Here is a 15709-nt window from a genome sequence, read left to right as displayed (position 1 = left end):
CCACGTTGTGGAATAAAAACAGAAATAATTCTTGTGGGAGCCACATAAACAGCTGGATCATATCTGGGCTTAAAAGCACCACTCACTCATTAACACTCGCACACACAGACACACACACACACGCAAGGTTTAGTCCCTGCATGCCAACAAGGTTGCATGAGGCAGCTGAACAATAGCAACCATTTTCTTGTGAATTACATTGTCTGGTGGAGACCTTTTTCCAAAAGAAAGAGTAGCAGGTTTTGTTTCTTGTGTATAAGAAGACATCATGCCTGTCCGAGAGGAATTAGCATCTCGATTCCCTGGTCTGGGGCTGAAATTCCAAAGCTGTGAATCAGAACCGGCTGCTTTTGCTGCAACCTCGGGGAAAACAAGGAAAATACTGTATGAACATTTAAATGGGATTAGAATGAGCAGGAGTTATGTGTTTGTAAGTGTGTGTGTGTGGAGAAGTTGGAGGTGTAACAGTTCAGAAAAACCTGTTTATTTGCGTCTGAAGAAAATGCACTGCTGCTGCTGCTGAGTGTGTTAGATTAAAAGAAATCACCGGCCAAAGTCACAACCAGCCTTCAACCACACACTTTTTAAGTAGCCTCATAAATCAAGACTTAATTTCTTCTAGACGAGAGGCGAGTCCAAACTAGCAAAAGACTGTAGCGGACGGACAGACGTTGTATTTATGTGTTCTGGAGACGTTACAGGTGATTACGTGCTGCCGAACTCTTCCAACCATCACGTAATGTTTAACTGACCCTAATGAAAGAGCAACAAAAGAATAAACAAAGGTGCAAAATGATGCATACATCTGATGGAAGACGGTGACCTCACTGCTCCTGCTGTTGTTAACGATGCTGCATGTTTGTCTGCACACGTGAGTGTGTGTGTGTGTGTGAGCGTGTTTCTTATCAACTCAGACAGCAGCTTTTGAATGGTGATGAGTAATGTTAGAGCTGCTTCGGGTTAGCCAGGCATTCTCCTTGGGTCTTCTCATCTCTGACCTCTCTTCAACTTGTTTTCACTGCTGCTGTTAAACAACGTCTCACACACACACATACACACACTCACACTCTTTCCACACTGATTAATTAGTAGCCGGCGCCGACTGACTCACCGCTCTTTCACTTCTGTTCATTTTCCTCCACAGTTAGAGCATTTTGGTTTGGTGGGTTTGTATGCTTGCGTGTGCTTGTTTCACTCACCTGTGCAGCCTGTGGTTCCCTTGCGTACAGAGTAGCCCAGGTCGCAGTGACAGATGAAGGATCCCTTGGTGTTCTCGCAGTTCCCGCTCAGACAGATGTTCGGGTTTAACTCGCACTCATCCACATCTATGCAGTGAGGTAAGAACAGAGCGATCAAGAACTTGCTTAAAATGAATACAATAAAGGAAAGGTTTATGGCAGTTAATAGAGATGAAGTCGCTTTTGTATGTTCAGCCTGCCAAAAAAATGGTTTTAAATAAGCTATAACATGGGTGTTAGGGAGGCACACAAAAAATTACATCATGAGCTACACTGAGGCTTTAAAACATTTACTTTAAATAAATACAGCAATAACAGACAGCTTGTGCGGATCCATTTAGAAGTCAGTTCTTTGTTTTCTCACTCAGTGGAACCAGACGTCTAAATGTCACACATTCCTCCGGCTAACACAATGTTCACTATTTTATAAATCAACAACAGCACTTGCCCCGTTCTCTCATACACAGACTCGTTGGTCTGAGTCATTTAAGACTTATTCTCATGACTCATATCTTGGATAACCTTAAAGATGCTCATTATGTAGTTTCAGTAAATGCGAGAATCCCCTGGATCTAATAAGCGCAGAGCTACAATTGGTGTGGCTGCAGCGTTTTATTTGGGCTATAAAAAGAACGTCCGTTACCCAGGCAGGTCTTCATATCCTCGGATGACATGAAGCCATCAAAGCACAGACACTGATAAGTCCCCGGTGTGTTTGTACACTGGCCCCCGTCACAGATGTCTGGGCTCTCTTCACACTCATCGATATCTGCAGATTGGAGAAAGCAGAAAGGAAACAGGAATAGAAAAAAGAGGGGCAAGTGGGAAAGGAAAAAAAAACATATTTTAAAGCTAGGTATGCAAACGATGAGGGAAAAGGACACACCAGCTTCAAAGAGGAAGCCAGGACTGAATTTACTTTGTCTCTCATAAATAAGCAAGTTCAATTCAGGACAGCACTTCTGCAAGAAACTGAACAGTTCTCTCAAATTAACCCCTCTACTGCCTGGATCTCTGTCTGTAAATCCGTCTCTGTTAATTAAAGGAATAAGCATCACAAGAGTGAGTCTATAAGCAGCACCTGAAACCTTCTCTCACTCTCCAAAAAGAACTTCTTTGAAGCAAAAAAGATTCTGGCACCATAACCCTGCTCGGTGTGAGCTTTCTTTAAACATGTGCCAGCCAAGTCACAGCCACGTCTTTGTATTGTACATACAGGTTTTTTGAAGTAAACACAAAAATTAAGGGTTTTTTAAAATATTTTGCATGCAGTGTACAAAAAATCCCAACTGTAAGACAACGACAGACAGGTAGCGCAGCTACTCACCAGTACAGCTTCTTAGATCGGGCATCAGGGCGTACCCAGATTGGCAGCTACATTCATAGCTCCCCTCTGAGTTGGTGCAGAAAGTCTCACAGCCACCGTTCTCAATGGTACACTCGTCAATGTCTAAGCGGCAGACAAAACACACATATCGTTGGCAAAAATCTAAAAAAGTATTCTTTAAAACGTAGTCACATGACAGTCAGAACATACCGATGCACTCCAGTCTGTTCTCGGTAGATTTGTATCCTGTGTCGCAGGAACACTGGTACCGGCCGATCATATTCACGCACTGGCCATGCTTGCACAGCCTGTCACTCAACTCACATTCATTGATGTCTGTAAAGACAAAAAAACATCATATTAGTTCATTTCTCAACGGCTGCAAGCATGTCAGCATATAGGAGAGCACATTGGCCCAGAGTTCATGTCCGCCCGTCTATCTAAGGACACATATTAACAAAAAGACTCAAACGCTCTCACTTCAGTCAGGGCTCTAATGAGCCCACACACAGAGGAGCACGATCCAAGTCAATCCAAGGAGCCAAAGAAAATACAGGAGAAAGGGCCTAATGTGCAGTAATCAATGAAGGGCGAAAAACAGGAAAGAGGAAGAGACTCTCTTCTCTCTCAACACTCACCTAAACAGGCCGATCCATCGGGGGCGACCTCGTGTCCCTCCGGACACACGCACTGGAAGCTGCCCTCTGTGTTCACGCACTCACCTCCTCGACACAACAGAGGGTTTCTCTCGCACTCATCGATGTCTGGGGATGGCAGAACACATGGTAGACACAATGATGCAAGTGCAGCCATTCAGTGCTAGCCATCGGCAATCGAGGCAACACAAGTCTGTGCACATGTTTGCTTCACCATAGAAACCCACCGGACTGACAACTTCAGAAGTTCTGTTTCCATTTTAACAAAGACTGTGGGACTGGCAGTCACAAAGTACTTGTTATATCTCAGTCAATATAACGGCATGATTACGTTATTTCAGTCAGCCTGCAAACCCATTCAGTACCACCGGTTTATGATTGTAGTTCTGCCCACATTATTTCCACTTCCAGCTGCTTTTTTGCCACAGCAGTAAATTTTGCTTTGCCAATTTCTGGCTAATTACGGCTCTTCACCAACAAAATTATTGAGTCTCACCATTTTGTTTGTATGACTTTTCCAAGATATTTAATCAAACGGCATCAAAAGGCAGACCAGAACAGAAATAGACCATTTTTTCACTGGAGTATTAGAACCTGAAGCTTCAAATAAAGTTCATTTTGGTTGGGCAGCTGACTGTGTGCGGGTCCTTCGCGTGCGGGTCAAGTATGGCATGTAATAAAGAGCTATTATCTTTAAGATTTTATGGACCAGCTTTGTCAAGCGGTTGTGACCACATTGGGCTGCCCAGACTAGATGCTTTCAACACCCCGTGGGGCTCAAATAAAGTGAACTAAACTTTCATTTCATTTAGATTACATCATCTTCTTCAACAGTGAGGTCCTGGTCTGGCATACAAGCCTAGGCACCTCATCCAGAGATTATGACCCATGGGGGAACGTGAAGGAGGTGGCAGGCCGTCACTATACTTTTCAACCTGGCTGTGCTGCACTCAGACATTGTCCCTTTAACAGGGTATAGAGAGCTGTTAAGGACATCAAATTGCTCAGTCATGTCCTGACAGATGAAATGATTTCACATGAAAGTATGCTGTCTCTGCATATTACTGAACCGGATCATATGAAGATGAGGGGGTATGCATAGTCTGAATCCTCAGGTACTGCTGTGTGGGGATTCGGTGCTCACCCATGCAGTTTTTCATCATCATGAAGCCACTCTCGTAACCTTCAAAGCACTCGCACTCAAAATCTCCAGGCGTGTTCACGCAGGTGCCCGGTCCGCACAGGTCCGGTGAGATGCGGCACTCATCGATGTCTATAAGAAAGGAACAGAACAATGCAGCAAGTTAGATATTGTCCACAAAACTGCACTAACATTCACGAGTAAAGAGAGCATATTTAATGTATTTATTTATCGTAAGATAAGTAAAAAATACATAAAATAGAGAATTTATTTTAAGCGGAGGGCAAATTAACATATCAAAGCACAGAACACTTAAAAATAGTCAACTACATGAAAGTCAAAGTATACAATAAGATTAAAGGTCCAATGAAAGCTAAAGGTCGGATCCCTTTGACTTGAATCCACATTTTGAAACACTTAACTCAAACCATTTGGGCTGGGATTTCCCTCATATGGGGTTAAAGGGTCCCAGATATCATTTACTCAGTCTGGGCCTATAAATTATTTCAGAATAATGAAATAGAACTTAAAGGCATTCAAACCTAAAGTGATGTGTGCACATTTTAACAGTGTTGCAATGTAGCTAACCAGACTGCAAGGACCGGCTCCAACAAGTCCCCAAAGCTAGCCAGACTCCCATTAGACTGAATGAGATGAATGGAGGCAATGTCTTTGCAACACTTTGTTGTAATTAGTGCTGGCAGAGGGAGTCAGAGAAAGCGGAACTGATGAAGGATGGTTAGACTTGCAGAGACATAATGGAGCAGCTGACATACTCCAGTCAAAAATAGAATTTTAATTGTAGCTAAAGATTATTTTCATTACTGATTAGCTGTCAAAAATGTTCAGTAAATCATTCTTTCATATATGTGAGAAATACTGAAACATGCTGATCAGCGTGTGACCAGAGCCCATCAAGTAATCCATTAAGAAACTATCTAAGAGTTTATTTTACAATGAAGAGGAGATGTTGCTCTTAAGTAATGGGTATTGTTTGTGGAAGCCAGCTGAGGGGTGGCCAATCAGAAGAAAGCAGAAGGCTTAAATAAGCAAACGCCCTACAGACACTCGCTGTTTAAATATAGAGGTTGAATCAGAGGTTGAATATCACATAAATAGGCTGCTTTAATGGACCTAAACTATAAACTACAATAATAATACATTAAGAAGCAAAAAATATTTGCTTTCATGCCTTAACCAAATGATATGACCAATCAGCTTCAGTTCTACTCACCAGTACAATTCCTCTCATCAGAGTCCAGAGCGTAGCCGTTATCACAGCGACAACGAAAGCTACCAATAGTGTTTCTGCACCTCCCATTGGAGCACAGCGTGCTTATCATCCTGCATTCGTTTATATCTGAGGTGCAGAACAGAGAGATTAAAGACACAGGTGAGATGTAGTTGATGCAACAACCAATAGCAGTCTTTGCTATTTGTGAACAGTGCCACACCTTTAAGGAAGGGCCTGCCGTTAATGAAGTCACCCCTGTGCGAGAAGCCTGGGCCCCGAGGACAGAGCTGGTTAAATTCCGGAGTGGCTTTTTCCGGGCATTCATCGCATTCAGGGCCCCAGGCCACACCCACCGAGCAGCAGCAGGCATCTACACGGTGCCGCCCCGGGATAGGAGTCCCGCAGCGCTCATCCTCATGAGTGAGGTAGCACAGCTCCGTGCGCAGGTCTGGATGTCACAAACACACATTTAACATGTATTCGATATAAGACTATGACGCGCTATAGATTGCACAAGTATAAAGGACAGCTACTACCGATGCACATCCTGCCACTCATGTCAACAGTCATTCCTGGAGGACACTGGCAGAAAAAGGAGCCCGGTGTGTTGACGCATTTGCCATTGATGCACACTCCAGGAAATACCTGACACTCATCCACGTCTGAAGGTAAGCAGAGAAAAAAAACATCAACAATTTCAACATTACAGAAATAAGAGTGCAAGTCTGATTTTTTCCAGAACCCAGCATCAAAGCAGCACTTACCCTCACAGACGTTGCCTTTGACTCTAGCAAAGCCTTTACTGCAGATTGGATCTAAACAAAGAAGGGCACATAACACGTTCCAAATCAATGAAGTCATCGGTTAAAATAAAAACTATATTACGTAAACTCATATCTAAAAAAATCAGCGATTGTCCACCTTTTTCACATTTGGCACAGGGGGCTGTTCCAGGCTTCTCCCAGTGTGGCACAGCAGTGGGATTTCAGTGTGGCCCCGTTGATGTTGACCTCACACCGATCATTGATCATCTTCAGCCAGCAAGTGCTCTTAATAGTCTCTGGTTTATCAAACAGGCCTCAGAGTTACTAGACAATCAGTTTACATGAAGTAACTTGGATTTGGATTTATATTTATACAGTATGACACAGTGCATAATATCGTTTACATTTAATTAATCTCCTTTGATCGTTGGAAAAAAAGGAACGTGCTGATTGGCTTGCAAGCAGTGGTGTAGCACTAATTTAGGGGGCGGTGCATTGGGTTAAGGTTTAGCAAAAGTGAAGCAAATTTTCATTTTTCATCTATAATGATCTAATTATAATTGGTAGGACTGAATCAATCCATACTACAGTGTACCTTTTTTAAACTTTTTTTTCGAATACACAAAAAAACTTGGCCATAAAATCTATTGGTAATGTATTGGTATAATACTTACCTATGCACTCCAGCCCGGTGCTGTCCAGGGAGCTACCCGCTGAACACAAACACACAAAGGACCCTTGGCTGTTCACACAATCCCCATTTATACAAGGGCTAGACTCACACTCATTGACATCTGTGGGACACAAAAATGAGACAACAAATCTGAGACACGGCAGATGCAGCTGCACTGCGCCGTACAAGGGAATGAACGGGTCTCTGACCCTCGCAGACGTCTGTATCGGGATCAAAGCGAAATCCCGTCGAACACTGGCAGGTGAAACTCCCCGGCGTGTTCCGGCACTGACCATTATCGCAGAGCAGCCGGTTCATCAGACACTCATCGATATCTGAAATCACAGACAGGGACGCGTGACGACACGTGTGGCTTTTGATATCAAGGCTGTAGACAAGGACATTACAGAACAGTCCACCCACCAACACAGCTTTTCCCTGTCAGGTCTACTTCAAAACCTTCATTGCAGGTGCATTTGTACGTCCTCAGCATGTTCTCACACACTCCGTTCTGACAGATGTCAGGGTCGAGGGCACACTCATTAATATCTGCAAAAACAATAAACCGCTGAACATGTCTGCAGGAAAAAACCCAACAAACTCTAAAAAAAACTCTTAAATATATGCAGCACCACTTGGTTTCAAGGTTGTCAGTGGTTTGAGCTTATGTATTACATTACCTCGTCCATCACCGGTCGTTCCGATGCCAGTGGGGCACAGAGCCAGGAACTCAGCTACAAACACATACACCACAGTTTGCTTGATAAAAACAGTAACAACAGCAACTGAAGTAACATCACATTTGCCAAAATCCATGAAATCTCAAAGCAAGACATTTAATACCATGTCATTATCCATTTACATGCTTTCTCATTTAGCCTAGATGTGTACAAAACAGGCTCTTAATGTGGTGCAGCTCTGGCATCTTTTGATACCGAAACCTTAATTGGCACAACTAATGAGAAGTGACTGGATTATGTGTGTGTGTGTGGTTGTGGATGTGGACATGGGTTTGTGTGTGTTTGGTGGCTGTCAGTGTTTCCAAACTGCGGGAATCACCGTCAAACAACTTAACTTCATATTTTTGTGAAATCTAAGCTGGCATGCAGAGAAGATGCAGTGTTTCATTCGGTCATCCTCACATCAACGGGTGTGTTTTGAATTATGCACAAACTGTTTCTGTCTGCGTTTGCATCTGTCAAGCAGCAGGAGGTGGTTCTATATGTGTGAAGGTTGGGGCAATTTGAATAGCCGTACCAGAGCTCTGTGGTGGGCACGGTTGGCAGGGCTCTCCGTAGGCGTATTCTGTGCTGGCACAGCAGCACTCCGACTTGGTCACAGCTCCAAAGAGAGGCTTAACACACTGCCCTCGCTTGTAGCCTCCGTAACACGTACTGCGCATGTGTGTGTCTGTTTGAAACAAAAATAAGACAGACAGCATGTGTGTGAGAAACCGAGACGAGGAAAGAGATCTCGAAAGAGACCGAAGACCAAGCAAAAGAGAGAGAGTGAGAGAAAAGGAGGAAAGAGTCCGCAGCTCCAATAAACAACAACACTGGCAAAACAAGTGGTTGTTCTCTTTTCACAATATCCAGGGATTTGAGGAATTCTCTTGCACTGATATCATTCTGACAAATGTTCACATAGACCAAACAACAGCGTTTCAACACTTCTCACACAAAGAGATATCATTTATGATAATGCAAAACAAATCTTTCAAAGGGCTCCTCGATGGGACCGGAGCAGCTGATCAACATGTGCTCAATAACTGGATGGTAAAGGTTAATATGACGTGAATACTCTCTGCTTTATCACGTTCATCTTTGCTGAATTTTAGCACAGAATGGGAAAAAATATGTACGCTTGCTGGTAAACATCTGTAGACAGTTGTGGGATTAACCCATCTTACAAGTATGTTCAGTCTGTTCTTTCAGGTGCTTCGAAAACAAACGCTTTCACCATTGGCTTGTCCTTTGTTGGTTAAAATGGTCACATGTACTGAAGTCTTCGCCAAAGCACTTAAAGTTCTTTTACTTATTTCTTTCTTAATGTGCTGGTTGTTCCTATTAAATATGAACAAATTTTCAAATATTGACATCATGGTATGTACAAGTAATCAAAAGCAAATTTTCAGTCTGCTCTAAACAGTTTCAGACAATGTTTTCTGTTCTTGGACTTGTGCAGTACAAAGTCTGGAGCCAACCATCATTTTTTATATTTTTCTTACAAAGAGCCAGATTTCTTGTATTTTTTTAAAGCGTTCTTGAGCAGCAGTTGTCCAGTCTTAATGGTCTTACAGAGATTTCTTTGAACATTGGCTTCTTTTTCACTCATTTTCAGTGCAGTCCTTGTACCGTACCATTTGTTTTCTTTTTTGTTTGGTTTGGAGATAAAGTATCTGAATTTCAGGAGCGGGACCACATCTCCAAACACGCTCCTTCCAATTCTTATCTATATATGATCCCCCAGTTCAAAAAGGTTTTCGTGCCCCACCCTCCCTCCCCTTTTCAATTCTTTCCCTTCTTCACTTCTGTGTAGTACATGGGGATCTGCCAGGCCCGGGAGCCGCCGCCAGTCCCCTTCAAACCAAACCGCAGCTCAATTCAAGTTTAAGACATTCACCACTATCTACTAAAACACTGTCAAACCTAAAATGAGGACGTGGGCCCAGCGAGTGAAAAGGCACATACCAAGTAAAAAATGCACCTCAAGCGTTGAACCAGTGTTGTATCTACACATAACAGACAACTTGGCAAAGAGACAATTTTAAAGTGTATCTTTATGCACTTTGTTACTAGATACTAGTCTATCAAATATACAATCTACAAAAAATTTAAAAGATAGTAAAGTTTAATGGGAATAAAACTGTTATTCTACACCAACAAGGTGATTTCCATATATAGCCAAGCACTTTTCATATCTTGGTATGCTGTGTAGAGTGTTCTTAGAAACTTGAGGAAATGGGATATATGAATAACTTTCCTCAGAAACAACTTCAGTGAAAAGGTGGCTGTCAAGAAGTCATGATTGAGGAAGGGGTACAGGGAGAAAAGACCGGGCTATGCCAAATTACACAAGAACTGGACCAAAAATCTGTAGCAACAGGTATTTGGGAGTGATGAGTACAAATTTGAAACTTTAGGTTTTTTGGTTCATCGGTAGGTACAAACGTCAACAGGTACAACAGTCGTGGATTGGCCTCCCAAGTGCCCGGACCTCAACGCTGTTGAAACAGTGTGGGATCATCTTGACAGAGAACAGACCAAAAGGTAGAAGAACTTTGAAAGAAGAGCTTTGAATGTCCTTCAAGAAACCCAGAGAACTATTCCTGGAGATTACTTAAAGAGATTATAAGAAAGCTGATTAAGAGATTTCAGGCTGTGTTGAAGAATAAAGTTGGTCACACCAAATATTGACTTTCAATCTTATTAGAATTGTACAAACTCAAGTTTTTGCTTTATTTTTAAAAAAAGAAGAAAAAAAAGGTGGGATTATTCTTGACTCTTGATCACGCAATTCACTCTAGTCCCATGTACTCACCAACACAGACCCGTCCATCCAGGCCCACTGCCATCCCGGCCATACACTCACAGCGGAAGGATCCCTCAGTGTTGACACAGTGGCCGTTCATGCACATGCCCGGAGTCTCACATTCATCAATGTCTACAAATAGAAACAAGAAAAAACACTTCTGTATATATCTATATCCAACGATATGCCTTTCTCTTCACAATATTATGAGGTAAGAAGATAAAACAGGTTGAAATAAATAACTGATTAAAAAAATGCAGCCAAAACTCCTAAAATTTCAGCTAAGAAAACGTTCTCTGTTCTCTTTGTTTTCTCACTATGTTACAATAATTACGATAACGAGCATACACCGTGATAAAGCATGCATGCTGAAGTCTGTGTTCATGCACGTATGTGTATTATGTGTATATGTGTGTTCTGTTTGGGTGTCTTGGAGGACAGACAGACTGCGGAGAGAGACAATGAGGCCCCAGGGCCCCTTCAGACTACACATTTCATTAATGGCTGCATACATCAGCACATTTCAGCCACACTCTACTCTCCTGTTTATTTATTCTGTAATGACTTAACCAGGTCAGTGTCTCTGAAATCAAACGTCTGTGTCTGAGACCATGAAAATCTAGTTGCCATCTAAGGTTCGATATAGCTTCTGATGTTGGCATATACAATAGTTGTTGGCTATTACAGCATATTATAGCATGTAACAAGAAAAAGCCAAATCGTTTTCTCTTCTTTGCACTCAACAAGTTTAGGGCGGGCTGTCTGCTGAAATCTCAAAACAGGCGGGTCCCAACTATCCAACTATGTCCAACTGGCGTGCAAGGAAGCAAAGGGATTTTTCCAAGGCTTTTTAGGGGGATTTTTTTGCCCTGTGTGTTAAGAGTCATATAACAGAGCTACTAACATGCCAGAGAGGTAGTCATCCTCCAAGCTAGACGAAAATGCAGTCTGCATTCTGCTGATGCTTCACTTTGTGGGCTTTTGGACAAACGTACCTACACACATGCGTCCGCTGGTGTCGAGATAGAACCCAGGTTTACAGATGCATCTGAAGCTCCCATCTTCATTGATGCACAGTCCATTGAGGCACATGTTCCTGATCAGACACTCATCCAGGTCTGTGGACAAAGGGAAACTAAATGATCTACCCTAGTTTACTCTAGTAACACTAGAGGTTTACTCTAGTAATAATTATTTTCAGTGATTGTGCATGATTTCACCCATTATGGTTCATGCTTCCACCACCTCTAACATATCCATGGTCCATTTGTCATAAATATTAAAGGAATCTGCCCTTTAAATCTCTACTCCATGGAGTAGTAAGTGACCAACATGAGAAGTTATCAGACCTTGACAGTTTTTGCCATCTTGAGAAATTTCAAATCCAGCATTGCAGACGCAGTGGAAGCTGCCTTCAGTGTTCACACAGCGGCCATTGTTGCAAATACGACCATTGGCCACACACTCGTCCAGATCTGGCAGGGAAAAAAGAAACGGATAGCACAATAAACATACACACTCTTAAAGTGTGTCTATGTTGCATGTATGTAAATGTGTAACCTCGGCACTCTGTTCTGGTCGCGGTCGACTGGAATCCAGCAGGACACTGACAGATGTAAGATCCGTCTGTGTTCACACATTCTCCATGTGCACATGGGTTCTTCTCGCATTCGTTATCATCTGGAAAGCAAACGTGAAATTTAACAGCCAACCGCATGCACCTCGAGTTTTCCGTTAAGAAAACTTGTCAGAACTCACCGATGCACTCTCCCCTTCTGTCCAGCTTGAAGCCCATGTTGCACTCACACCGATATCCAACGCCTGGCATGGGGACACATCTGCCATTCAGGCAGAGGTTACGAAAGGCCTGGCACATGTTGGTGATATTCTGGGTTTGGATAATTACGGGACCTGATAGAACAAAATCACACGAGCGTTTCATCAATAAAACATGAGGTAATATAACGAAACATCGTATTTTTGTGTAGTTCAACATCTTAATTTACAGGAAGTGTAGCCAACACAACTGTTTCTGGCATACTGCACATATGTAGTTTTACATTGCCAGATAAATCTGAACACTGCATTAGCGCAGTATAATAGTTGTGCAAAACAGTTGTGTCGGAATTTTTAAAGCCAAAGATTTTGGACATGTTTAATAGAACTCTAAATACTACTATGCAGTTGTGTGAGAATGGTTTCTTTGAGAAAGGACACTCACTGCCATCAATTTTTTAGTTCAACGTTTACCGTTTATACTGTTTGTATATCAAAAGTTGGACGTTGATGGAAACCCAAGGTCAACTGCAGGTTGAACATTACACATTAAACAAGTCAGGACACTTTATTTTACACATGCAAACATGAAGCAATCACGGGCAGAAAGCTGGGACATACCTGGCCTAGGCAGTATAGGTTCTACAGGTGGTCTAGGACGATCAGGCTGCACAGGTTGGACAGGGACCTTGATTGGAATTTGAGGAATGTCAGGTCCAGGATATGGAACTGGGTAGATGTTGGGTATGTCCGGGGTCCCTGGGATACGATCGGGTATTGGTCCACTGGGTATCTGAATGCACAGTTTTTGGTACTCTTCTATAACAAGCATATTTGAAAAACAGATAGAGGTTAGCTCTGAATTGTCTAGTGTGTGTGTGAATATGCGTGTACAAGTGAGTTTGTATGTTAACTTGTATTTTATTCTTTGTAAAGTTTGTTGTTGTTGATTTCATTGTAAATCTCCATAGATTCTTACACATTTATTACATTTTTATTAAGTATAATTAAATAAAAATGCCACAAAGATCACAATTCTTAAGCCTCGTGAATGACTGCACCTGTTCCACGAATGGGGCACATTTCAGGGGTGGACCCATCAGACCAGCAGCGTCCACTATCACAGCAGCACTGCATTTTGGTCAACAGCTGTGAATTTTGGTTGGCGCAGCGCCCGTTCAGCAGGCTGGCGTAGCAATACCCACCACGAGCATCTGTGGGAAACGACACAGCAGGAAGTCGGTTAAACTAACCGCGCCGCAAGGAATATGGCATGTGCTGTCTGCGTGTTGAGCAAATTGGCAAGAGTACAATCAGAAAAAAATTGTTGTTGTTGCTTCAGATTTTCCATCATTTGGAAGGTGGAAGCCACTTCTAATAGTCCTCATTTCCTATTTATATGAACCTTTCCTTCATCCTGCAGTTTTTGGCACTGTGTGCCAGCATGACTCACACTCAAGTTGCGCATTAACATAAATATATCATGTTTTGTTTCACACCCAGACCATCCGGGGCAGATTTCATGTGGAGAAAATGACAGCCTAAACTACTATCGCTTGCTTCAGTTCGACAAGATGTCAGGCACAGAACTGCTCGCAAGCAACCACGAGATCTTAAGGGGGTCGGGCGAGAAGTGTGACTGCATGAGAAACAGACGAAAATGTTTTGGGCAAAAGTTTTTTGGAAACGAAACACACAGACATTCCTTCCTCAGGAACATGCTCTCCTGGGGGGGGGAGTAATGTGACTGCATGGTTGCATATGTTTGCGCGTGTGTGCTGTATGCACGTGTATGTGTAAGAGGCTGCTCTGACCTAAATTTTTTCCTGCCCTGGTTTTAGGGTGGAAGTGAGCTTAACTAGGAAGTATACAGGAGTTTTCTTTACAAAGACCTACATACCATTTAGCGTTTTCCAGCTGTCAAGAAAGTCACCTGGAAATAAGACTTCATTTTACTTCTCTCATCACGTGCTCGCCACAGCTTGAAGAGAGTTTAACTCAACAAGTGACTATTGACCTAAATTCTACCAGCTGGAACTTTGGAGAGTTTCCTTTCTCTGCTTTCAGTGCCAAGAAGAACCAAAATAGAGTGGAAAAAGGAAAGAGAATGAAGCAGCATCTTTTGCTTTGTCTCCTATTTTGTCAGGCCTAATAATGACTGTAACCACGAACCAAAGCAAATCACACACAATGGAACTTGCAGCTCTTTGGTGTGGGAAAGGGGACAGGGGGACTCACCTATACATCTGGATCCATCCACTGAGGTATAAAACCCCTGGGGACATTTGCAGAAGTAGCTGCCGACAGTATTAGAGCATTCACCCACACCACAAATACCTGGAATGTTTGAGCACTCGTCCAGATCTGCAAAAGAGGAGAAGAGAGGAGAGCTGGTGTTGAAAGTGAAAACTATCTTGAAACGTGAATTTCTCCAAAACTAGAGCGTGTGTTGGCAGGAACAATGGAAATGAGGCATTGTCACAGGATATCAAATCCAGGGACCTCCGTACCTCTTCTGTTAGCATCATTAAACACCAAGCGCACACCATGCGGCACAAAAGTCTGCAGGAATAACACTGTAACTTCGACACATTTGAAATATTTCTTACAAAGTCCAGAAGTTTTCCGGTAATTATTTCTGGGCATTAAAATACCGCACATTTCACACTGTAAAGAAGTGCCAGATTACCTTTCTCTGAGCTTAGGCTTTGAAATTGTTACACCCACGTCTAACAGACAATATATTTCACCGGATAAGTTTAGGCCTATATTTGTGGACGAGTAGAAGGGATTCAGAGAAAAGGCTTTAGTAAAGATTTTCCAGCAAAAGCATTAAACACCATGTGAAAAAAACATGTTTTTATCAAATAATTCTGAAACTGAGTCTAATTAGGATTCATAGTGCAGATCAACCATGTTGATTACAACTGACAGCAATAATTAATGCTAATAATGAATTTTAATAAGGTGAAACATTCAAAGCAATAAAACAGAAGTATTGTAAAGAAGAGATGTAAGTTAAAGATGAGTATTTCAATAAAACTAACACAATATTAGCCTCCACAATCTACTCTTCATACCAGACTGAGTAAGTCTGGAGCAGCAAGTTACATAGTCTTGCTTTAAGATTTGTATAGAAGGGGAAAAAATTCATTTCAAAATTGATCAGCATTTCTTTCAAACATCAAAACTGAGTGTTACATGGGGTTACTGAGAGAAACCAGAGCGCTGCTTTGCTTTAATTAGGCTTTTTTCAAGGGAAGGGCAAATATGTGGCTTATGTGTGGTCTTTCCTTACAAAGTAATAATCAGAATACCACGACTGAGGTGAAGTTAACCACATCTTGGCGGATGTGGCTTTTAACTGTC

General features: G+C 42.3%; 1 protein-coding gene across 1 annotated transcript in view; it reads right to left on the bottom strand.

Moving 5' to 3' along the window:
* The window catches only part of fbn1 (fibrillin 1), a 62070-nt gene that overhangs the window by 28650 nt on the left and 17711 nt on the right, over positions 1-15709 (bottom strand). The window contains 25 exon segments of the mRNA XM_005461585.4: positions 1200-1325; positions 1882-2007; positions 2566-2688; positions 2776-2901; positions 3204-3329; positions 4366-4494; positions 5597-5722; positions 5817-6044; positions 6133-6258; positions 6361-6411; positions 6518-6539; positions 6541-6656; positions 7035-7154; positions 7243-7368; positions 7457-7582; positions 7714-7767; positions 8291-8443; positions 10574-10696; positions 11560-11682; positions 11914-12039; positions 12125-12244; positions 12323-12475; positions 12962-13159; positions 13402-13554; positions 14579-14704. Of these exon segments, the coding sequence (XP_005461642.1) occupies positions 1200-1325; positions 1882-2007; positions 2566-2688; positions 2776-2901; positions 3204-3329; positions 4366-4494; positions 5597-5722; positions 5817-6044; positions 6133-6258; positions 6361-6411; positions 6518-6539; positions 6541-6656; positions 7035-7154; positions 7243-7368; positions 7457-7582; positions 7714-7767; positions 8291-8443; positions 10574-10696; positions 11560-11682; positions 11914-12039; positions 12125-12244; positions 12323-12475; positions 12962-13159; positions 13402-13554; positions 14579-14704 (3126 nt within the window).

Source organism: Oreochromis niloticus, linkage group LG1, assembly GCF_001858045.2.
Source record: "Oreochromis niloticus isolate F11D_XX linkage group LG1, O_niloticus_UMD_NMBU, whole genome shotgun sequence".
NCBI lineage: Eukaryota > Metazoa > Chordata > Actinopteri > Cichliformes > Cichlidae > Oreochromis > Oreochromis niloticus.
This window is presented reverse-complemented; position numbering and strand designations above follow the sequence as displayed.